This window comes from Carettochelys insculpta, chromosome 8 (assembly GCF_033958435.1).
Source record: "Carettochelys insculpta isolate YL-2023 chromosome 8, ASM3395843v1, whole genome shotgun sequence".
NCBI classification, from domain to species: domain Eukaryota; kingdom Metazoa; phylum Chordata; order Testudines; family Carettochelyidae; genus Carettochelys; species Carettochelys insculpta.
In genome coordinates this window covers 40,319,218-40,345,149 of record NC_134144.1, presented here as the reverse complement: position 1 = coordinate 40,345,149, position 25,932 = coordinate 40,319,218, and the positions used below count along the sequence as shown (strand labels likewise).

Here is a 25,932-nt window from a genome sequence, read left to right as displayed (position 1 = left end):
CGTTGCTCTACCTGGTTAAAAAGCACCAGAGCTGCATTCTTGATTGCTCCAGCTTGGTTTTACCCCTGTGAGAAGTAAGAATGGTAGGCAGTGAAGTTCAAGATTATAGTACCTCTGCTTGTCTTCTCTTTGGAAACTCTAATTCAGACATGACTTCAAAACAGTAAAAATATATTTACTAAATATGTTATCATATTGGCTGTCAACATATTGGTTAATATGCATTCCTAAGGAGCTACTATAAATTTATACCGAGTATTGTCACATTAATATAAAATATGGGAGCATCAGCTAATAAGTATTCTGCAAAATTGTGGTTCACAATTAAGAAACAAAAATGAACTAACTACATAATATGGCTATTACAAATTTTAAAAGCATATGATAGCTTTAAAGATAAATCTTAACAAACATTATTTTTGCTGTAGGCAGAATTTTCTTCGAATTCTTATGCTTAATTTGTCTACTTTTCATTTAATTGATCATGTGCATGTTTTATCTTTCAAAATTAAATGCAGACAATAACAAAATATTTTTGTATAGTTCCTGCTTCCATTCTTTTATCAACAATCTAATTTACATGTAGAAATACCTTACAAAACCGTGAATTCGCCTTGAATTTCTACCCAGATTAGGTATGGTGAGGTAATTCTATATAATAGAAAAGTCTATTTTTACATTATTGTATGTATATTTGGCTTTCTAAAAGTTTTTTGATCCATTTGGGAAGGAATGGGCCAGCTTGATAGTTGGACTTGGGCTACCAATGGCATTTGAGACAGTGGGCAGACAAAGTACAGATTCAACCTACCAGGCATTCAGGAAAAACTGATCAAATCATTAGAGGTATTATATGCATTTTTGCTTAGTGAGATGATGAATTTTCATGGCTATTCATAGCTTTAGGGAGGGCAACACCTTTTCTCTTTGTACTATTTACTGATCTTGGGTGAAATTCTGCCCATGTCCATGTCAAAAAGAGGCCTTTCCTTTTCTGGCTGCACCCTTACAAACTTGACTTATACTTACTGGCTGCTGTCCCCTTCCCTCTGCTGCCTTGTGCTCAGTGTGGTTTGCAGGGCAGAAGGCAGAGAAAGCATATCCAGCCTTTGCTTTTCTGGCTGCATGCTTACAAACTTGACTTATACTTACTGGCAGCTGCTAGATAATGGCAACTTTTTGCTGGCAACTGAGGATTGCTAATAAACGGAATCTTCAAAATAAGCATCACAAGTGGTCAGGAATCTTACAATTCTGATTGATTCAGGCCTTTTCTTCAGATAGACATGAATCTGCAGTTGCAGTTGCTTTCCAATAACCGAAAAAATATCTAGAACTCAGCTTTTCATTTTTGATGCCCAGTACTAACTTCTGACTTATGATCTTCCAGATTTTGTACTGTAATAGTTTTCCTGCTGGCATATTAATCTGCTTAATATTTGTCAACTGGTACAGAATACAATAGCTAGGATTCTGAAATTTGCAAATGTTAACTGACGCCACACATTGTACTGATCAGCAGACATATTTTGTATTAGAATTAAGGTCTATATGCTAAACTGAATCTGTTTTGAGAGACTCCAGTCACTTTTTAAAATGAGATACTTCACATTTTCTTGGTCATCAGCAAATGCAGTCCAGTTCTGGTTTCTTGGCATTTTTACTGCTGAAATGAATTACTCTTTTTTTGTCTGTTTGCTGTTGTACATCTATGAGAAGGGATGGATAGCTCAAGTGGTTTCAGCATTAGCCTGTTAAACCCAGGGTTGTGAGCTCAATCCTTGAGGAGGCTATTTAGGGATCTGGGGATAAACTAATTTTTTTTTTTAATGGAGGGTGCTTGGTCCTGCTGTGAGGGCAGAGGACTGGATTCAATGATCTTCCGAGGTCCCTTCCAGCTCTTTGAGATATAATGTGAAGCCCAAGCCTACTCAATTAAAGCCTACTCAATTAAATTTAAAAAAATAGTCTTCTTCCTCCTTAAACTAAAGGCATATTTGTTTTCAAACAGTTCAGTTCAATTATCAACTCTGCACCATGGATTAACTTTTATTTTTCTTGAACCAATCCTGTTCCCCACATAAAGCCCAAATATGTAGTCTTGGTGCCAGCACAAGGTGTTGACTGTGAGCTGGATGAAAAGGCATACCACATACCAGCATAGCACCAGAGCCACTAAGCAACTGCTACTGCCTGTTCAAAGTTATTGTAATCTTACTGGACACTGAACCCAGTGTCATGGTTGTGAAAACAAGGTTTGGCTGGTGGAGCCATGTAATAAGGTACATAATGTATCCACCTATCCTGGCTCCCAAACCGACTTTGGCCTGATCAGGTGAAGCAGTGTGTCCAACAATGGCTCCATGCATCCAGGCCCATACTCCACAAAGTGACACTACTATAGTTCCACTATGCTCAGGGTCTCCTGTGTTCACATAGGGATTGGGGGAGGGGAGGCTTTTCCCCCAGTGTTATTGCAAAGTGCTTTGTGATGTCTCAAGGTCCCATAAATATTGAACCTGCTTTCATTATTGTAAATGAAACAACTTCAAACTCGGGAGGTTGTTTTTTGTTTTTTTTTAATGAAGGTCTGAGGTTCACAAGCAAAAAAATGCAGCTGCCAAGTGTGCATGTGTAAGTGCAAAACCCTCTATGAACCTTGAACCAAAATTTTAATATTTCAGATTGACATATAAGCCATGTCTACATGAGATAAAAACTTCGAAATGGCCATGCAAATGGCCATTTCGAAGTTTACTAATGAAGTGCTGAAATACATATTCAGTGCCTCATTAGCATGCAGGTGCCCGCGGCACTTTGAAATTGACGCGGCTTGCGCCGCATGGGTCGTACAGACGGGGCTCCTTTTCGAAAGGACCCCGGCTACTTCGAAGTCCCCTTATTCCCATCTGCTCATAGGAATAAGGGGACTTCAAAGTAGCTGGGGTCCTTTCTAAAAGGAGCCCCATCTGGATGAGCTGTGCGGCGGCGAGCTGCGTCAATTTCGAAGTGCCGCGGCTGCCTGCATGCTAATGAGGTGCTGAATGTGTATTTCAGCGCTTCATTAGTAAACTTCAAAATGGCCATTTGCATGGCCATTTCGAAGTTTTTGGCTAGTGCAGACATAGCCATAGTGTGGTATTTCAGGATCCGTAAGGGAAAAGATATGCCAGCTGCACTAAGTCCATGGTCCCACGGATCCTGTCATAAATACAGATGGGTAGTGACAAAAGAACTGCTATAATTCCAAGGAGATACAAAAGAGAAACTTATAGCTACCTAAGTGTTTCAAAGTAAATAAGGATCATATTCATTTAAGAGTACAAGCCTATATCCAATATGTCAGTTATTGAGACTTTTTCTTAGGAAGATATGAAGAACTTGTAGGAGACAGTTGTGTACTAGTCATGCTAGAATTATCTCCTCCTATCCACAAAGTTTTACTAAAGATAGGAAGGGTTAGTCTTACAAAAGGCCTCTTTTGAGGGTACCAAATGATAAAGAAGTAGCAGATATTTTAAAAAAGGTGTGGTATGACTTGGAGGAACTTGGGTACTATTTCGAGGTCAAATAGGATGTGTCTGTGTAAGGTCAATTAGTGCAGTAGCATGAGAGAAGTGAAACAGTTGTAAAACAGAGGAACGATCCTGAATAAACAACTTCAGTTTTACCAAGTCCATTGCTGATTGCACTGACCATTCATACTACCTGTATCATAGTTCTAAATACTCTGATACTCCATCAATAAACTGTGTTACGAAGAGACAGTTACCTCTCCAAAGTTAAGATTATAATTTAGCTTCCATTCTAATACTTCTTCTCCTAATATCCTGAAAATGTGATTTCCACTTAATATATGGCAGATTTAGGCCAGGAAAACCTTTTAACGAAATTTGAGATTATTTGGATAAGTTGCTGTTGAAATAAGGGACTAAAAATAAAAGGTAGTTTTTGGCTATGGCTAAACTAGAGGGTTTTGTCAACAAAACTTGTGGAGCATCCACACACAAAATGTTTTTTGTTGACAGTCTGTCAACAAAACTCAGCACGTTTGCCAGCAGCCTTCTGCCTGTCTGCCATGAGGCATAATGCTTTTGTCAACAGATTCTGTTGACAAGCTGTGTAGATGCTCCAGGGGCCCTCTGTTGACAGACAGGGTTTCCGATTCACTGGGAGCCCTGTTTGCTTAGCTTCCGAATGGTTGTTCTGTCAAGAGTGGCCAGGTACTCTGTCCGCTCTCTGTCAACAGAGTGAATTGCTTTTTTGATCTGCTGTTGTGTGTGGCTCCAATCTGTCAACAGACATGCCGGAAGATATCTTCTGACAGAAGCTTCGATCAACAGATGTCTCTATGTAGCCGTAGCCTGTGAAAGCATGTCAAATATTTTTGCTGCATTTTATCTAAAACACAATTGTCCTAGAAATTTCTGATGAGACTTATTTGAATAATTTTGGTGAGATCTGTAGAACATGTAACCATTTTAAGACATATTTGGAAAGTTATTTATTCACTTGCAAATTAGTCACACCTTTTCTCTTTCTTGTTAAACTAAGTCTCTGACCCATTTCCTGTGGAGACATCCTTCAAAAAGAAAACTGACTGCTGGAGGGTTTTTGCATTGTGATATATTTGAGAGTTAAAAAAATGAAAATTGAAGTCTATTTTCTCAGCTACCAGCAGTTGTAATTTCCAACTTAGTTATTTGCTACTGGTATCTTCCTTAGTTCCCTCCCACATTTCTGTCATGCCGTGTCAGTGAAGACAGTCAAATAAATGTTTCTAGTGCTCTCTCTCCTAAACTACCTGCTCTTAAAATCAGCGACTATAACAACAGAGAAAAATGGTTAATACTTTAATAACTGACCAACATAACTTCCCCCCAACTCTGACCTGGACAAATGAAGTCTTGTTGAAGGTGATGTCTTCTGAAGGCATTCTGACATGCAAAGTGTACTCTAAGAACTCTGTGCAATGTTTGGAGAAGAAAAAGCTCTCTTACTGCTTACCCCTGGTTCTGAGGTACAAAACCTTCTCCAAGTAGGACTTATGTTTTAAAAGAATCCCTTGAGAGAGAAAGTGGAGCAGATGATGTTTTACATTTTCAGAGGTCTCGTTTTTAAGTACTGGGACAGGAGGTATGTGTAATCTTCAGTCTTCTGTGTATGGGAGGTAGAGAGTAGTAGAATCATCTAGGTGTAGGGTTAGATTAGTGGCAAAAGAATCTTCAAAACTTGCCAACCAATATCAGGACCATTTCTCGCATACTACTAGCAATGGGCAGGCAACAGTGTTTCTATACTATGAAAGAGGTAGAGGTGAGAGGCAGAACTAATTTAGAAGGAAAGAATGGAAAGTAATTGAATTGTTAACTGTCATGATACTGTTCCTTAACTACCCAACTCTCATTTATGTGCTGTAAATTTATATATTTGAATGTTGAATAGCTAACCACGGCCAGTAATATTGCATGAGTAGAAACCAGCACAAGCAGTTGGATTCCAACTTGCCTTGGCACAGCCCTATGACAAGCACCCAGTGCAAAGTGCTTTTAGACCTCCATATGATTCTGTTGACGAGTTTGCAGCCTTCACCAACCAGCTGCCATCCAGCCAGTCTGACCACGTCTCTCATAGATTCCTTGTACTGACTCATACTTTCTGTGCCAGGTTTTCCTCCCCAAATATATTCATCTAAAGCCTGCATCTGGAACTTGATTCATATTGGGGGGGAGGGGAGAGAGAGAAAGAGAGAGGTATGGAGCCTGAAGAAGCAAACAGAGTCTAGAGAGTATGGAGTGGCCAACATGTAGAAGTCGATTGAGAAGTCAAAGTCCATACAGACCTTCTAGGCAGCTTTATGCTATCTCATTCACTTAGAAGACTTCAAGCCTTCCTAGTTCCTAATGAATATTATAAACAATTTTTAAAAAATCTATGAAATTTTTCAGGAAGATAAAACTTTGCTAAATTGGAGGAAAGCACCTATCACAGTATTTATTAAATACAGTCATTAGAAAAGCAGGATATTTAGAAGAGTCAACTTGAAAGTAAGTCAAACACATGGAAGTTTAAAACATATAAGCAATGTCACACAAACAATCTCAAATGAGGGGGAAAGCAACTCTCTGGCAACCTTGTCCATCCTTACAAAATGCTTATCTCATTGTTGACCAAAACCAACCAACCAACCAAACAAACAAACAAACAAAACTACAATGGCATAGTCTTTATCTTCAAATGGGTATGCTGACTGGGCTTCTTTAAAATTATGTGTAATTCATAAATAAAGATATATATTCACATCCCTGATTAGCTATATAGCATATTGTGACTAATGGGATACCTTACTATAAATCGTATCTGATATTGACTGTTTTTGAAATACGTGATTGGCTTTGCAAATATGGGGCTACATGACTGACTGAGACACTGGTCTTGTGTTTAAAATATAAGCAAGGAAATGCAGATAGTCTCTGTGGGCAATTGAGAAATTGTAATTTAGCATGGAATATAGTGGAATCTACAAGAAGCAGCAGGGAGAATTCAGACTGTGGCTGCATCTACACTGTGAGATAAATTCATATTTATTAATATTGATTTTGTAATTCTGGAATTTATAAGTTTGAACATGACCATCATCACTTCCCCATGTGCTCCTCACAAAGTCAACTTATTGCTGCCACACTCAATTGGCAAACATCAACTGTTGCAGTAGTGCATTGTTGGAACCTATCCCACAGTTCCCTTACCCTGTAGCATTCTAGGTATGTTTGCTTGTCTTTGAGATCATCTTCCCACATTGCATTTTCCTCATTCCCCTCCATGATAAGCAAGCATTTATTTTTCCTGTTGGAAGGAAGGAAAAGTAGGGCATCCACAGAGATGGCAAAAAAGTTTACAGAAATGCCTTCTTCTGTAGCTGAATTCTCATCTGGCCATCCACTGAGTGACCCCTCCTCCTGTGATTGCATCCAGTCCCTGAAAATAATACAGGGACCCTGGAAAGCTTGAAGAAAGAGAGGATATGGAAGTTTTTCAAAAAAGAGAGTTACTGAGGGGAGAGTCTTTGCCTTTCTGGTGCACTATATGCGTTCTCTGCACAGGCTGTGTTCTCAGCTGGCCATCCACTGAGTGTCCCCCATCCCATGATTGCATCAATCCCTGACAATAATAAGGGGTCCAGACTGTATTCTCAAAGTTAGAAGGAAGAGGATACAAAAGCCTAGGAAAAAAGATATTTGACTCTCCTCTTCACTACACACAGACATTGCAAACACGGATGATGGCAGTGAAATATCCCTGAAAAGCGTGAAGAAAGAGAAGATAGGAAAGTTTTTTTCAAAAAAGAATTCCTGAGGGGAGAGTCTTTGGCTTTCTGGTGCACTATAAGGGTTCTCTGCACAGGCTGTGTTCTCAACTGGCCATCCACTGAGTGTCCACCATCCCATGATTACATCCAATCTCTGACAATAATACAGGGACCTGGACTGTATTCTCAAAGTGAAAATAGAAAAAATCTAGGAAAAAAGATTTTTGACTTCCCTCTTCACTACGCAGACATTGAGAACATGGGTGATGGCAATGAAATATTATACACTGAACTTATAATGGAAACAGAAATCTCAACTAGCCTTCCCCCACAACCCTTTGTTTCTGAGTGGGTCAAAGCATGAACACAGATAAACCAGCAGGTGTCTGCAATGGACAGCAAGCTCCCGACAATATTTTTGGTGGGGCGGGGGTGCTGTGGTCTGTGGCTGCAGAGCCAGTTGGGAAGTTGAAGTAGCTGAAGTAATCCCCACGACTGTCTTAGCCGCCGAGGGGGAGACTTCTCTCCAGTGGCTGCAAACACCACTGGTCCCTTGCTAGGAGTGTGGGGGACATCAGTGGGGGGCCAGTTGAAGTGGTCCCCCTGACTATCTAAGCCGCAGGGGGAGACTTCCCCCCAGTGGCAGCAAGCCCCCCAGGGTCTTAGCTGTCAAAGGAGACCTCCCCCAGTGGCTGGAACCACCAAATATCTTAGTCAGTGGGGGAGACTTCCCCCCCCCACCAGTGGCTGCAAAGCCCTGGAATTCTTTCCTGCCATTGGAGCCCTAAACACATGCAAGCCAGGACATGATGCTGCCTGGCAGTGTGGTCAGCACTCAACAGCAAGCACATCCTTTTATTGGATTGGGGCTACCCACGTGATGTGGCTGAGCACAGGAAAGACTCCAACCACATGGCTCCTGTGGGGGAGGGAGGAGGGTTCGCACACAAATGTAAACCACTGAGAAGAAGTTTCTTGGCATCTTATACAAGCACAACCTCCACAACAGCCTTGTTGCTACATGGTACAGCGAGGCAGTGGCTGGCACGAGGCAGCGCAGAAAAGAATTAGAAGCACAGATACAGAACCATGAACTCCCTGCAGGGGATATTTGTAATGGGTAGATGCGCTCACAGCGCTAGTAGCAAAGAAACAAAGACCCTTCTCAGGTTCTTATACAAACATGACATCACAGTCAGAGTCTTGTTGCTCCTGCTTTGAAATTTGCAGTGCTCCTGTTACCTAATTTCAGCGCACCTGGAGAGCAGTGGCCAGCGTGGAGCACTGAGGGGCACTGTGGGTTACATACAGGACACCTCTGGAGGCTAATACATTTGATTTTAAGATGTGGTGCTTCCACACTGTCCTTTAACCAAACTTCTGAATTCATGCTTGACGCTATACACATCAGGTAATGATGATATTGTAATCTCAATATTAGTGCTCCCTAAATCAAGCTAATGGTATTGAAAGTGAAGACAGTCATGTGATAATATTACACTGCCTTAAATTCAAATTTATCTCATAGTGTAGATGCAGCCTGTGTGTATACAAGCTGAAAGGAACATTAGAAATAATGTGTCCGAGGTTATGTCTATACTAGACATAGCAGTTGACTGCTGATACACAATTTTGACTATGCCATTTGTGTAGCTAAAAATCCACTTATCAACGGTCGACTGCTATGGCTGTCTACTGGAAGAAGGTCAATGGGAGTGTTTCTTCTGTTGAATTTCCTTAACCCTTGGCACTAGTGAGCACTTCTGGGCTCAAATTTGACCCTGGAAAACGCCATTTCACAAATGCACAAAACAAAACCATGGAAGATTGACCCTGAGTGGGTCAGTCATCCGTGGCAGTATGGCTGTAGGCTAAGGGACAAAAGTTGAAAAAGAAAGGAACCTACAACATGGAATAAAATAGGAACACAGAATGGACATTATGCTAAAGGCTAAGTTAGTAACCCAGAAGCTGGACCTGATGCAGATAGCTCAAACCTTGACTTCAAAGACTCTCCAGGGTATAATGAGAATGAAGGAGAGAGGAGCAATGTTTCAGGGAGAGAAAGAAAGAAGTTTCTTCTCACACTGTCATAGACCCAGTGACTAGGACTTTAGCATGCCAGTGTGAGAAGAAAAAGAGCTGGAGAAACTAATTGACAAAGCATGCTAAAGCTGTGGGCATCTCATTGTCTTTAAACTGAAATGATTAGGCCTGCCTAGAGGTGTACATGGAAGCCTTAGATCTAAGTGTGCATTTGATACCATTTGGATTTGTTCTCTCAGTTTTTAATATATTTTATTTATTTGACCTTTTTAAATCTGAGACAGTTTCTGAGAAACTTCATTACTTTTCATACAGACAAGAAATGCTTCAGGAGGAAAAAATTAATATCGGGGCTCATGCCTAAACACTACTTGAGTTCTTATTCAAAAGTGCCAACCAAGGCTTTTTGACACTCAATGGCTACGTCTACACGTGAAGCCAACATCGAAATAGGCTATTTCGATGAATAACGTCTACACGTCCTCCAGGGCTGGCAACGTCGATGTTCAACTTCGACGTTGCGCGGCACCACATCGAAATAGGCGCTGCGAGGGAACGTCTACATGCCAAAGTAGCACACATCGAAATAAGGGTGCCAGGCACAGCTGCAGACAGGGTCACAGGGCGGACTCAACAGCAAGCTGCTCCCTTAAAGGGCCCCTCCCAGACACAGTTGCACTAAACAACACAAGATACACAGAGCCGACAACTGGTTGCAGACCCTGTGCCTGCAGCATGGATCCCCAGCTGCCGCAGCAGCAGCCAGAAGCCCTGGGCTAAGGGCTGCTGCCCACGGTGACCATAGAGCCCCGCAAGGGCTGGAGAGAGAGCATCTCTCAACCCCCCAGCTGATGGCCGCCATGGAGGACCCAGCAATTTCGACGTTGCGGGACGCGGATCGTCTACACGGTCCCTACTTCGACGTTCAACGTCGAAGTAGGGCACTATTCCGATCCCCTCATGAGGTTAGCGACTTCGACGTCTCGCCGCCTAACGTCGAAGTTAACTTTGAAATAGTGCCCGACGCGTGTAGCTGCGACGGGTGCTATTTCGAAGTTAACTTTGAAATAGTGCCCGACGCGTGTAGCCGCGACGGGTGCTATTTTGAAGTTAGTGCCGCTACTTCGAAGTAGCGTGCACGTGTAGACACAGCTAATGTGCCATAAGGTATAATCTCTGGCCGTGGTGAGCCTGAACCATGGGAAGAGGCTGAAGACCACAGACAGACACAGGTTTGAGGGGTCAACGTGGCATATAAAAAACAATTATTTCTCACAGCTCAATGCAGTTCCAGTTTCAATTATACATGCATCATTAAAATGCTATAACAGACTACCCTCATATATAGCTCCTAGACAGAAACAGCAAAACTTGCTGTCATGATGACATCACACATATTTCATACTTTCAGCACTCCATCCAGAAGCTGTGTAAGAACCATGTCTATTCTAAATAAATTGTAGATTTCTTAAAGCCCAAATTCTGGATGTACGATGCTTTTTAAAATAATTATGTCCATGCTAATTTGTTTTGGATTTATTAACCCTAGGCTTATAATATATATTCTGAGCCACAACTCCACTGCACAAAATTTTCTTCATATGAGAATATCATCTATACCCATCAATCTTCAGGGTATCTGCCATATCTATGTTGAGGAAGCTGTTATTTTTGGTTAAAATCTTTTGTCTCCTTTTTGCATAATAACCAACACTTAATTACAGTAATAACAGTATAATTTTTTCATGTAAGGTACCATTACATCTATACATAATGTAATGGTTAGTGTATACTCCTGCACATTTTGTCTGATATTGGTCTAAATGACACTTCAGAAGGGATATGGAATACCCCATCTCAACTTGCCATATTCTCTGAACTCAGACTCTTCAGTAAGATTATTTACAACATCTTCCAACTGATCTAAAAATCAGTTATTGGTCTATTTATACTATGATGTCTTCGTGTTTATCTTTAGAAATTGCCCACATATATGTTTTTACTTTCAAGTATAAATAGATAGAGTATGTGCAGAGAGATACCATTGAGTTCTCAGTTATAATACTCATGGGCCTTCTACAATACTCAGATTTCACAAGCTGTGATCATAGTTATAATTACTTCTGAAATTATATTCTGTGAAATTGCCATCATGTTCTAAAAAATCATACACTAAATTCAGAAAGAAATACCTTATTTATAAATCACACAACTGCTGTAATAAGAATGCTAATAAGTAGACTATTTCTTTCTCTACTTTCCAGTCTGATAATAAATATATAGAATCTAAGGAATCCTGATGCATCATTGGGTAGACCAGTGCCACATTATCATACACAGTACTCTGAATTTATAGTATTTTTATACATTAAGTAAGACATTTTTAAACAGTATGAGAATCAAGTTAACCAATGAATAAATAAGTGCATATTTATTTATTTTTAATTTATAAAAAGTCCTACCTCTTTGTTTTCTTCCATTTCCGACTCACTGCTAAACTCTTCTGTGTTTAAATTTTCAAAATCTGATTCTCCAACAGCAATAGGCACAGTTACAGTGAGGCCTGGATTGTTTATGAATGACATATAATCATTTTCATCAATTGCATATTTTTCCACACTGCTGCCTGTTCCCACACCACTGGTAATTCCATTCCCATCTCTAAAATAATTTAGATCTTTGCTTATTTCAATGACAGTATGGTTGGAAATACAGCTGTCTTTCTTGTTGTTTAGCTCTTCAAGTGCTTTGATTTCTTGTAATACTTTTTGCTTTCTCACAAAGGCTTTTTGGACGAATTCCCGTAATTTTTTTTTCACATAATCTATTCCCTTCTGAATCCTTGCAACAGCAATCTGTAGATTGTTCATTTCATTATCATCATCTGTAGCAGCAAGATTATCTGAACTAAATGAACTCAGCAGCAAGGCCAGAAACAGGTTTAATACCTAAAAATGAGAAAAAACAGCTATATGTTTATACATGTGTATAAGAAATTAGTATTTTTAAATGGCACTTTTCAAATTAAAATTATGCATGCTATTTGTTTTTAAAAAGAAACTTTTAAAATTATTTTGGGTAATGTAATAACAATACTAAAAATGAAAGTTTTATAAAAATGTCACTTTTTACTGTGTGCTACCCATTTTTACTCAGATAATGAAAATAAATCAGCTTAGCTTCCAGATTCTCACATACTAGTAGATCGGTGCTGTGTTTGGTTTTAACATTATAAGACAATACGTATTTATTAAAAAATAATTTTAAAAGTTCTGGGCAGCTATATCAACCAGAGTATTGAGACAGAACACTGTTCAAGCCCTTTTAAAAGATCTTGTGGAATTTAACAAGGTGGAAACAAATAGGGTTCTATAGAAATTATACTAAAAACCTACATAATTTAATGGCAAAATGATGTCATCCTTTGATTGTCTAATCACTATTAAGATATTTCTAACAGTAATATAATTTCCAGTTAAATTTTATAGGATGGCTTAATAATATATAGAAAGCTTCACATTCTTTATTAATTCTACCTTCCTCCCATAGGGAGTATTTTAAAATATTACTCTTTAAACTTCATTGCTTAGAATTCTACAAAGTATATGGAAATTAAAATTATCGTATCTTTCATTTTTTCTCATCTTTGCATGTAGCACCACAATGAGTTCTTCTGTTTTTTATAGGAATTTGTAATTATAGCAACCTTTGTTTGTTGGATACAAACATTAATGGGGCTAGTATCAATACTGCTATGAAGATAGTTTTTTTCATTTATACTGTAGACTAGCAGATGGTACAGAGAAAGACAAAATATTTTTATTTTGTTTTACCTAAGACTTCCATAAACTTTGATTATTTTCTTTTAAGGGGTCATAGCAAAGGACAATTATACATCTATATGTCTTTCTCTAGATAGAAGAGGGATATATAACAATGAGTTGTAAGTTTCCTCACTAGAGTACCCTTCTTTTAAAATAGTGGTGTCATGGGATATGCATGCTTTCACATCTAGGAATTGAAGCTATCATCTGGCAGCTGAGTGGTTCTAATCTCAGTCAATCTATTTCCTAATGAACACATGTCCCCAAAATGTTAAGAAAAACAGTGGACTCTCACTCAGAGTAATGTCAGTCCAGGACAGATGTCAAACAAAAACAATCACTGTCATTTTGGTGGGATCACACCTCTCCTTTGTGTTCTGTGGAAGGGCCAATTCTGCAGACCTAGCATATTCACTGAAGTCACAGAAATATTTGGGCACAAAGAAGTTCAGAATCAGGCTGAAATATTATAATTGAGGAAAAATAATTTATGTTAAAATTCATGGCAGGTTGCTGCAGCATAGCAAGCGATCTAGAACTCTGCACTATTCTACTGACTTTATTGATGACTTTTATTTATTATTAATAATGAGATTGCTAAATCAGAGAAATTAATGGGGGTAGCCACATAGATTTCCAGAGAATCTCTCTCTCATGTATGTTTAACCCCAAAGGCACTGAGACTACAGACTATGGAGAGTGAAGTCTCTGGTCTATAGCCTTGGCTGAGAAAACCCTGACTTTTCGCTCACATGGTAGAGCAAACAGATTTAGCCCCTAGGGTCACAGATTCAGTCCCTCCTGCCAATGATCCAGGTCTGTCAGCCTTTACATGCAATAAAATACAAGTCTAAATAGGATCAGAATATCAACAACAAAAAAAGAATCAAATTTTCCAAGCTGGAAACACATTTTTTCAAAACTTCTAAATTGGCCAATATAATTGACATTGGACAAAAACTTGGCAATCTTGCTATCAGCTTATATAAAAAATTCAGTTCTGAAAATACAGCTAATCTTTATGTCACTTTTATTCTTCCAGTTTGTCATAGAATAGTTTAAGGCAATTTTAGAGGACTCTGTAATGTGATTTTTTTAAAAAAGAATTTTTTCTGACACAATGGATACAAATCCATCTGGCTCTGGAAGTTTGTTTTATAATATATTTCTTCAGAAAGTCACAGTGGCCAAATTTTTAAAACTTAGCTAATTAGATACCTAAAGTTGGCATCTGAAGCTAACATGTACATACATAATTAAACACAACTGAATGATTAATTAAATGTAATTAGAAGTGTATTTTATTAATTTATGTTAGAATCACATTTAGAAAACATTAAAGACCTTATACAATCCATGAAAGGCCTTGAATTTTATAAGGACACTCATTTATTCTTTGGAACATATATTTGCTGTCCGGGACACAAAGGGGATAACAGTTGGCAGAAGCAGAGAGCTAGATTATGTCTTCATACACAACTCTGAGCATACATAGCATCAGACCAGATTTGTAGATTCCCAATTAAGAAGGAACCACTGTGATCTAGGCTGACCTCCCATATAACACAGGCCAGGGATATGCACAAAGGCTGGCAAGCAGGGTCATGCTCCGCTCCTCCCCACTCCCCTCCGCCCTGGCAATAATCAGTGAGGGATGAAGACGTCCTCCAGTCCCAGGGCCCCAGGAAGGGGTAGAAAACTCTGGTTCCTAGCCACTGGAAGGCAAAACGAGAGAGCTCTTGGCCTCTGGAGCTATGGTGGAAGAGCAAATTTCTCCAGCCCTGGAATTCTGCTCTCCCCACTGCAGCCCAGGAGCAGGAGGAGTTCTGTGGAGGGGCTGGAGGAGTTTGCTTCTTCCACGGCCCCCATGAGGGCGTTCTGCATCTTCCACCAGTGGTCCCCCATCGTTCACAGGCTCTATAATCTCCCCCAAATAATTCTTAAAGCATATCTCTTTGAAAAAACATCATCTTGATTTTAAAATGGCAAATAAAAGAGAATACACTGTGCCCCTGGGTAAATAGGGATTAAATACTCTCACTGTTAAAAATGTATGTCTTATTACTAGTCTACATTTCTTTACCTTCAACTTTGTGATACTGTGACTCAGACAACACTTCTGAATTAATTATTTGCTGATTGCTCACTCCATGTATGGGAGTAAGTGGATATGCAGTATTTGCACACCTAGATCCAAGCTTAACATTCACACCACCCTACGCTGAAAGGGTGGGCCATTCATCCCTCTTTCTCCTGTGGTTACGCATATAATTCTATCTACACAGAGTATTTCTTTACTTGTTAAATGTTACATGTACACTTTTTTTTACCTGAAAATGAATATCTGAAAAATTACATACCACAAGGTTTCCAATGACCATGACCAGCATGAAAACAATAAGGCACATGGTTTGGCCAGCAACCTCCATACAGTCCCACATAGTCTCTATCCATTCTCCACATAGCACTCGGAATACAATCAAGAAAGAGTGGAAAAAGTCATGCATGTGCCAGCGTGGAAGCACACAGTCATCGGAGATCTTGCAGACACATTCCTTGTAGCTTTTACCAAACAGCTGCATACCAACCACAGCGAAAATGAAGACAATGATGGCCAGCACCAGCGTCAAATTTCCCAAAGCCCCCACTGAGTTACCAATAATCTTAATCAACATATTTAATGTGGGCCAAGATTTTGCCAACTTGAATACTCGGAGCTGCAAAACAAGAGCAAAAGAGCGTTTTTAGTAGTAATTAGAAAGGAGTGCTGAGCGTGTGTCTATCAATAAATAATTCTGTATTTCATTTTTAAATTGCAGATGTCATATATCCAAAATTTCTGTAGATTCAGTCAACACTGTGTTTTGTAATTCAGAACATTTATGGCTTGTTTCTAACCAAAGTTTAGAAAGTGTAAATATAACATTTAAAATGAATTAAAAACTAGGATGTGATAATATGACTTGCAATAATGAAAAGAGAACTAGAAATGGATTTTTAAATATGTAAATGATAATGCATCTGATAAATGTTCAGACTTAAATTGTTCACAAAAATTTAGGAAAGTCTAATGAATTATCTGGGAACTGAGAAAGACATGGTGCAGTGAATGGGCAGGAAAATTGCACATTTAATATGAAAATAAATTGAATCAGTGTTACATTTGATCAGTTTACTGTAATGTATTCTCCTTGTGGTTGTGATTACACATGGGAAAACCCAGAATCATAAACTGCTATGTAGTGTATTAGCTCATCTCTTAGGCTACATCTAGACTGCAGGCTTCTGTCAACAAAATTTCTGCTAACAGACGTTTTGTTGACAGAGCACATATCCAGACTGCAGTTCTCTCAGAAGAGGTCTGCCACTTTGGGAGTGTTCTGTTGACTTCCCTGTAAACCTTGTGCCATGAGGCAGAAGGGATGTCTCAACAGAGTTTTTTTCCCTGACATCTGATCCAGTGTGGATGGGCCAAATGTCAGAAAGGCCTCTCCTGACAGAACTGTTGGCAAAAGATACACAAATTGCATACCACAGTTTTGAGTCTTTGACCATGTCGACACTACCCCTCCCTTGTGGAAGGGGTATTTAAATGACGCAGATTGGAACTGGTTAATGAGGTGCTGCTTTTGAAATGCAAACTGGCCATGTACACGCGTGCACTTTGAATAAACCTCAGACTTTGAAATTTCCTTATTCCCAAAATGAATTGGGAATAAGGGAATTTTGATGTCTGGGGATTATTTTGAAGCACCCATGTCTACATGGCCAGTTTGCATTCTGAAAGCAGCACTTTCGAAGCACAACTGGTCACTATTACGCTAATGAGGCACTGAATATTCATAGCAGCACCTCATTAACCAGTTCTGATCCATGTCATTTAAATACTCCTTTCCAAAAGGGAGGGGTGGTGTAGACACCACCTTTGAGAGTATGTTTTTGGTGATCCTCCAGGCAGTGGAAGATCATCGTGAGAAGTTCAAAATTATTGTGAGAAGTCAGTCCTGTAGCACCTTAAACAATAACAATTTTATTTATTAGGTAATGAACTTTTGTGGGTAACATCAACCTTGTTTTTTTTGTGAAGCAGCAGACTAACACAACTATCCCTCTGAGATTATTGTGAGAAGTGTGTCAGTTTTGAAACTGAATTATTATTTAAAGGTTCACATTGTAAACTGTTAATAACTCTTGAAAGCATGGTGGAAAAGAGAGGAAGTGTTCTCCTACAGGTTTTTGTATGTTACCATTCCTGATGTCTGATTTGTATCCATTTTATTCTTTTATACATATAAAAACCTGTGGGAGAACACCTCAGTCTCCCTGGACACTCAGTAACAGACTTAAAAGTAGCAGTCCTACAGCAAAAAAACCACAAAAACAAACTCCAAAGAGAAACTGGAGAGCTGCAATTCATTTGCAAATTTGATGCCATCAGCCAAGGACTGAACAGAGACTGGGAGTGGCTGGCCAGTTACAAAAGCAGTTTCTCTGCCCTTGATGTTCATATCTCCACATTAGCTACTGATAATGGGCCACCTGCTCCCTGACTGAACTGACCTGATTACTTCACATTAACTGGTGATAATGGCCACATCCTCCATGACTGAACAGACCTTGTCAGCTCTGGCCCTCCCCTTGACTGAGATTCCCTCTTTAAACCCTCCTGTGGAAGCCCCCACTCATGCATCCGACAAAGCAGGTCTTTGCCCACGAAAGCTTATACTCCAAAATATCTGTTAGTCTATAAGGTGCCACAGGACTTGTCATTGTTTTCCTTCCGTTGTAATTTTGCTTTCCTGTCTATTATTAATGCAAATCAACTTGGTTTTCTCTTGACTGATCTTGAGGCCCACTCACTCAGCTGTTTCCTGTGGGCATCCATCTTCTCTTGCATATATTCTAGTTTGTCTGCAAGCAGGGCTAAGCCATCTGAAAATTCTACATCTTCAAGTTCCCTAGATTGGGTTCATTAGAGTCCCCTTCTGGAGTCAGCATATGCTGTTTTTGTGACCCAGTCTAGGACAATCAGGAAGAATAATGGAGAAAGAAGTCAGCCTTGGTGTACACCTAACAAGCTGTGTCTACACATAAGTGCCCTTTCGAAAGGGTGAAAATCAAAGTTCTGCGTTCGAAAAAGTGGCCATCGAAAGAGAGCACCCGCCCCCATTTTTCAGATCGGTGTTCTGATCTGCTCTTTCGAAGTGCCATTGAGGTCTTTCAAAAGAGAGTGTCCACACGGCTCCAAGCCTTCTTTCGAAAGAAGGGAGGCAGCAAATGCCACGGACGGGGTCCCATGGCCGACAAGCCCTTCAGGGGCCGCAGCCAGCTGCCTCCTTTAAAGAGCCCCTCCCTCCGCCCTTCCCTCCACACGAGCCGAGTGCTGCCCAGCCTCCTTGTGCTCACCGTGGAGGCCCAGTGACAGCTCCTGCAGGAGGACGCCCTCATGATGGACGCTCTGCTGGCAATGCTGTGCACCATCGCCGCAGCTGCACCCGAGCTCATCGGGTGGCTGCGCGGTCCCCCCGGGACCACAGGGCTCCCCCAACTGGGGCACCACTGGGCGCCCCCCTGGGTGCCCCGACGCCTCTGGATGCACCCCAGCAGCACCAACTGGTGAGAGCATGTGGTGCTAGGGGAGTGGGGCGAGGAAAGGTGGCTGCAGAACTTCCACATGTCAAGGCAGACCTTTGACGAGATCTGCCACTGGCTCGCCCCTGCACTCCAGCACCACAACACCTGCATGCAGCCAGCCCTCACCCTGGAGAAATGGGTCACGGTTGCCATTTGGAAGCTGGCCACCCCAGACTCCTATCGCTCCGTGGGACAGCAGTTCAGGATGGGCAAGGCCTCCACTGGGGCTGTACTTACGGAGGTAAGGTGGGGCTGGGTGGGCGAGGGGAGCTGGGGCAAGGGGAACCCTCCCCTGCAAGGGGCCGGATGGGGCAGGGGCTGGATGGGAGGGGGCGGGGGCTGGAAGGGCCAGGGGCCGGAGAGGAGGGGGGCAGCCGCCACACCCACACTAGAGCACGTGTCCCCCTTCCCCCTCTGCAGGTTGTCAGGGCCATCAACACGATGCTGCTCCATAGGGTCGTCTGCCTGGGGGATGTGGACAACACCGTCACCAGCTTCAAGGACCTGGGCTTCCTGAACTGCATCGGTGCTTTGGATGGCACACACATCCCCATCCACGCCCCACCACACAGCGGCAGCCAGTACGTGAACAGGAAGGGCTACCATTCGGTGGTGCTGCAGGCCCTGATGGACATGAGGGGCCGGTTCACTGACCTCTACATCGGCTGGGCCGGTTGCACCCACAATGCCCGGCTCTTCCGGAACTCCAGCCTCTGCCACCGCATGGGGGCCGGCACCTTCGCCCCCAGAGGAAGATCCCTGTGGCAGAGGACGTCACCATGCCGCTCTGCATGGTGGCAGATGTGGCGTATCCCCTGCAGCTGTGGCTCATGAGGCTTTACATGGGACATCTCAACCCCACCCGGGAGGTGTTCAATGAGCACCTCAACCATGCCCGCAATGTGGTGGAGCAGGCCTTCGGGCACCTAAAGGGGAGGTGGAGGTGCCTCCTCAAGCAGCTGGAGCTCGGGGTCCCCAACGTGTCCCAGGTGGTGGGCGCCTGTTGCATCTTCCACAACATTGTGAAGGGAAAGGGGGACGCCTATGTCCCCGGGGGAGGGGTCCCTCCAGCTGGCAGCGTCTATGAGCAGCCGGGCACCGCACCCATCCGCCAGGCCCACCGGGACGGCCACCGCATTCTGGAGGCCCTCAGGCAGGCCTTAGCTGATGGCTACCTCTGACCCGCACACACACACACATCCCACGCACATCCGTCACCCACCATCCCTGCCACCCCTGCCCCCACCAGCACCACACCCACACATCCACCACCCACCAGCCACCGAGGAGCACAGCACAGAGTGGTGGATAATAAAGAAATGTTTATATAACTGCGTGTTCATAAATATGTACAGGGGGAAACTAACTTGGAGGCGGGAGGGGGGAACCTAACTTGGAGGGGGGCGAGGCGCTCATTCCGGGGCAAGGGTGGTGGGCTGCGAACCCTGTTAGCCCCTGGAGCCCCTGCCCACCACCCGGGTGCAGGGTCCCCAGCCGGGGGGAGGGTGCCGGTAGCACCGGCAAATATTGCCGGCAGGTGGGCCTGGTAGGGGCGGAGGGGGCAGGCTCAGTGGGGGCGGAGGGGGCATGGCCAGCAGGGAGAGATGCTGGGGGGCCAGGAGGCGGGCCACAATGGCCGTGTGCTCCCGCATGGCATGGCCAATGCCCTCAAGGGTGTCCAGAAGTCTATCCCAGGCCACCCTCCACCACTCCATGTTGGCCCAGGCGAGCTGGAGGTGCTCCTCAGCCACCTCGGCCTGGCGCTGGGTGGCTGGGTCTTCCTCAGCCCGGCGGGGGGACCCTCCGGCCACGGCCATGACGGCGAGCTGCTTGGGGTGGAGTCCGGACACCTCTGACAGCTGCGGGCAGGGTCTCTGGGACGAGGGATGGCATGGCGCTCTCCTGGCCCACGGATGGTGCAGCTGTGTAGAGAGGAGGAGCGCATGTCAGTAGCGTGCCCCAGATGGAGCTGTGGCCTACCTGCCGGAGCCTGCCTCATGGGGAGCCCCCCCAAGGGACACTGACCCCTCCAGGGAGCACCGACTGGCCTCCCCTTGGGACTGGGCCTCCCAGCCTGGGTGTGATTCCAGGGGCCTCTTCCGCAGGTGGCCCTTTCCGGTCTGCAGTGCGCGGGCCCCGGACACCATCTGGCACCAACCAGCCACCACCCCTGTGCGGCTTACGGCACTGTCCACTGGAGGTGGGTGCTGGGCGTCGCTGGTGTGGCACCGCAGGGTGCCGCATCCCATATGGGTGCTGGCCTGTGTGCGGCCGGGACCACTGGTTGCATGTGCGGGCGCCTAGCCGTTCCGTCACCCCGCACCCTGTGGAATAGGTGTGCGCCCCTCCCTGGACATACTGCAGGGTCCCTCGGTGACGTCCGGAGATGTCCGGCCTTTGGCCGCCTGGCTGGAGGAGCAGGAGGGGATTATGATGGTCCAGCTCCCCCTCCCCACTGGATCAGTCCGTGGTCCCCTTGCCCTCCTGGGTCCCCAGTCTGGGCTGCTCCTCCTCCTCCGGCTACAGCTCCTCCCCGGAGGTGTCCAGGAAAGCCAAGGGGGGTGAACTCTCTTCGGGTCCCAGGATGCTCTGTAGCTCACTGTAGAAGGGGCATGTGTCTGGAGCTGCCCCAGAGTGTCCAGCCTCGTCCCTGGCCTGGGCATATCCCTGGCGCAGCTCTTTTACTTTGGAGCATACCTGCTCCGTGGTATACTCCGGGTGGCCCCTGGTGTGGAGGCCCATTATCAGGCAGCCGAAGGCTGCGGCATTGCACCGCTTCACGTCCATGTGGCACAGCACCTCCTTGTCCTGCCAGAGGCTGAGGAGGTCCCGCAGCTCCCACTCCACCCTTTTTTTTCTCCCCCTGGGAGCCTTGCAGCGGCTGAGAGGGGGGACCTTGGGGCTCGCGGGGGGGGCTGGCTGCTGGCCATGCGGGCGATGGAGTGTCAGGCTGGAGGGCGTGTGCAGGTTGCTCCTAGCACGCTCTCAGCTTCCTGCCATGGGTTTCTTGTGTGTATGCGGCTTTAAGGCAGCCAAACACAGGGACCAATAGAGCCCTGCTGCTGCCAGCCGGAGTGGCCCCGTGCTTCAGCTGATCGGCACCATGGCGGACCTGTATTTCAAAAGAGCAGACTGTGGAGCGTCTGCACGTGTACTCTTTCGATTTATTATTTCAAAAAGGGAGCGATCTTCCTGATACGGGATCGGGGTTCGGATTTCAAAGTCTGTGCCCCGTTCTTTTGATTTTCTTTGGAAAGACAGGTTTACATGTGTGGACACTCCTCCCACCCTTTCGAAAAAGGGCCATTTATTTTGAAGTTTTTTGCACATGTAGTCACAGCTATAGTGATTTGGAATTTTTCTGACAATTTTCCATCATATGTGACTTGGCAGGAGTATTCTTCATACAGTTTCTTGATGATGGTAATCAGTTTGCCTGGGACTCTGTCATGTTGCATGATAGTGCGAATGGACTGTCTGTCCACACTGTGGAAGGCTTTCATAAAGTCTATGAAGTTGTAGAGTCATGCTTGCCATTTGATGTGTTGTTCTGTGATGATTCGAAGTGTTACTATCTGTTCTGTGCAAGATCATCCTCTCCTAAAACGTGCCTGTTCTTTTCATAGTTTGTGGTCTATGGCATCTTTCATTCATTCCAGGATGACTCTGGTTAGTACTTTGCTTGGAATGGACAGGAGGATGATCTCCCTCCACTTTCACACAGTGACAGATGTCTGGATTTAGGGAGTTTTACTAGCAGCCCTTTTCTCCAATCCTTTGCAATTTATTCTGTTGTCCATATCAGATTTAGCAAACTGTGTACTATTGGTACTATAGTACTATTTCCAGGTCTGAAGAAGTAGGTCTGCCCCACAAAAGCTCATTGCCCCATAAATTATTTTGTTAGTCTTAAAATTGCTACATGACTGCTTCTTTGTTTTGTGAAGATACAGATTAACACGGCTACCTCTCTGTGGTTAAAAAAACAGACATTACAATGGTACCATATAAATATTTCAGTGAAATATACATGCCAGTGAAATAGGTGATGTCCTGGCAAAGTCAATTTTTTGATATGGTATCGTGTTACACCCAAGGGAGATCACTGTAGTTGCTGCTGCATTTGTTCTTTCTTGCTCCCTCCTTCTCCCACTAAATCAAATGTATTACTAATGGTGAATGGAGGTGAAGAAATATAGACAAAATGTATGAAAGGCCACACTAAGCTAATGATTTTGTGATTTTTTTTGTGCTTATATTAGTAATTATATACTCGTACAACCTTAGCTAGCTTTCAATAAATGTATTTGATTATGTGGAAGACAGACAGATAATGTGTATTTATAAACATAGATGTATATATTGAATATATTCTATACATATATATGATACTGCCTTGTAAATTTACATGCTTATATATTACATTCTGATATATCTCTAACAATGTATTTTATCATTCCATCATTTGTCATATTATTGCTACAAAGACTTGAAAAGTACAATGATTTTCTCTGTCCTGATAAATGAAGTTGTTGACCAAAAATTAAAAATGTTATTGTAACTATTGCTCTTAATTTCATCAGAGTTATAAATATTTAAAAACTTAGCTTCAGTATATTTTAATGAGAATTGTATGTCTAAAATATATGAAAGGCCAAAAATGTAGATGTGGGCGTATATGTTGGTACCCAACTATTAGGAATAATGACCAACATCTAAGGGGTGCACATCTTCAATATGACTTAAAAAAATTAGGCAAGTGAAAAATATGCATAGTTGCATTCACAAATATATTATATGCACTTAAAATGAAGGCAAATAGAGGCAAAAATTGAGCATGCCTTTCAAAGTAGTTGTGAAAGCCTAATTTTTAAAATCAGGTCCAATAGTAAAAATAATAAATCTGTTTTTTTAACACACGGTTCAGGTGACATGTACAAACTCCATGTGTTTTAATCTCGTTTTTATGTTTTCCTCCACACCTTTGATAATTGGTACTATATTCTTCTACTAGTATTATTCCACATTGCATTGTACATGCAGTCAACATACAGCATTCTGTGGTGGAATTATAAGTATATTCAGGACCTCTAAATAAAAACAAATAATGTTATATATTAATGTATTTACCAATCTGAATGATCGGAGAACTGATAATCCTTCAACATTTGCAAGACCAAGTTCCATTAAACTAAGGCTGACAATAATACCATCAAAAATATTCCAGCCTTCTTGGAAATAATAATAAGGATCCATGGCAATTATTTTTAAAACCATTTCTGCTGTGAAGATCCCAGTAAATACCTAAATGCAAAATTTAATTAATTAGTCCAGCTCTACTAGAAGTTTGTTTATAAATGTATTTGAATGCATTTTTAAACCCAACCAAAACTTTATAGACTTTAAGAACAGAAGTGAGCATCACAATCTTCTAGACTGATCTGCATGTTGTAGGACATAAAACCTGACTCACCCACTCCTGTAACAGATCCCATAACCTCTGGCTAAGTTATGGAAGTCCTCAAATCATGATTTTAAAAAATCAAGTTAAGCAACACATCACCACCACCCGCTCCCCCCATTTCCATTACAGATTGATGCTGTCTAGTCTGGAATTTTTTCATCTGACAGAATCTGCACACTTTCATGATTTTAGTTAGTCAGATGGCCATTTAGCATGGGTGTGGCCACTTCCCTGTGGTCCCATAAAGTTTAGTTACAGCAACCAGTCCTGTCTCTCATTGATCTGTGCTGTTATTTAGCTGTAATTTATACCTAACTGTTTTTTAGGAGCCCAGTAAGCAGTGGAAGCGTTGGTAATGGTTCTAGATAATATTGACTTCCTGTGGTTCAGCAAATTCTCTCATTTGGCACTTGTCAGGCCCTGTGGCTGCCAAATGAGAGAGGTTCAACCTGTGGTTTAAACCTGCAGGTGACGCATGCCCAATGCTGTAGAGGAAGGTATAACGCTCCCAGAATTTTTACAAATTCAACCTACAGGAAAATTCCTTCCCAACTCAACCCAGCATGGCACTCAGACACTTGGCATGTGTCCAAGACCTACCAGTCAGTCACCCTCAGTCTATGGCTTGTTTTGCACTAGATCTTACAGTTGATTGCAGAGATGTAATTCTAGCTACGGCAACTGCGTAGCTAAAATTGATGTATCTGCAGTCGACTGTAAGGTCTGTCCTAACTGAGGGAGGTCGACAGAAGCAGTTCTCCCATTAACCTCCCTGACTCCTTGTGAGAGCAGGAGTACAGGAGGTTCACTGTGGACCCCACAGAGATCAATTTCACACATCTTTACCAGACACATGAAATTGAACTCCAGAAAATTGACTCTGACTGGGTCGATTTTTGTACAAGTGTTGACAAGCTGTTATTCACATTCACATTCATATTCATTAATTAAAATAACTGACTGAAAGACTTTACCTTCTGGCATTTCTTTACTAATTTATATTTTATGAGTTGGTGCATGCAGTACAGTTCCTACATGATTCAACAAATAACAATAACATAACAGACAGTAATTTGCAACCTTGCTGGCAGTGTCAGAAGAGTCTGAGTTAGCTTTCCCCTAAATGTGTGGCTTTTTTCAGGTCAGAGCTGAAATATGGAGATGGAATAGGACAAAGAAATTTGCTCTTTTTTGGCTGTACCTGTTTTGTGGATAAAACGGGGGCTTCTGTTTTCAGTGCTGACAATTTAGCATTTTATGTGAGTTCCGCATTATAGTGGAAAAATTGTGGTTCAAAATATTTCAAGGAACCAAGGGTTAAATGGCAAAAAACCCTTTGATTTTAGAGGGGCCAGAGGTTTCACCGCTGTATATCTTCTGTACTATATATCAATAAGCAACACGTCGAGATCTTGTAAAGGGATGTGATTCTGAAGCAGTAGTAGTAGTAGGCATCCTTCAGTCTGCATGGACTATGGACCGCGCCCTTTATAGTTTCAATTGAGGACTTCATTTAAATTCTGAAATGATTCTGAAGCAAATTATATAGTTTCAAATATGTTCTAGTGTTCTGCAATACCACTGAAGTGTGTCCAGGATTTTCCTAGTTATCTATTGAAGCAGGAAATGCACATTCTGTCACTGCATTGTGATTG

The 25,932-nt window shown here is 42.6% G+C and overlaps 1 protein-coding gene across 1 annotated transcript in view; it reads right to left on the bottom strand.

The window, feature by feature from the left end:
- Positions 1-25,932, bottom strand: part of LOC142017174 (sodium channel protein type 2 subunit alpha-like) — a 128,050-nt gene that overhangs the window by 32,461 nt on the left and 69,657 nt on the right. Inside the window, exons 15-17 of the mRNA XM_075001877.1 lie at positions 23,944-24,117; positions 15,540-15,896; positions 11,818-12,303 (exon numbers count right to left, since the gene is read on the bottom strand). Of these exons, the coding sequence (XP_074857978.1) occupies positions 11,818-12,303; positions 15,540-15,896; positions 23,944-24,117 (1,017 nt within the window). The remainder of the gene's footprint in view (positions 1-11,817; positions 12,304-15,539; positions 15,897-23,943; positions 24,118-25,932) is intronic.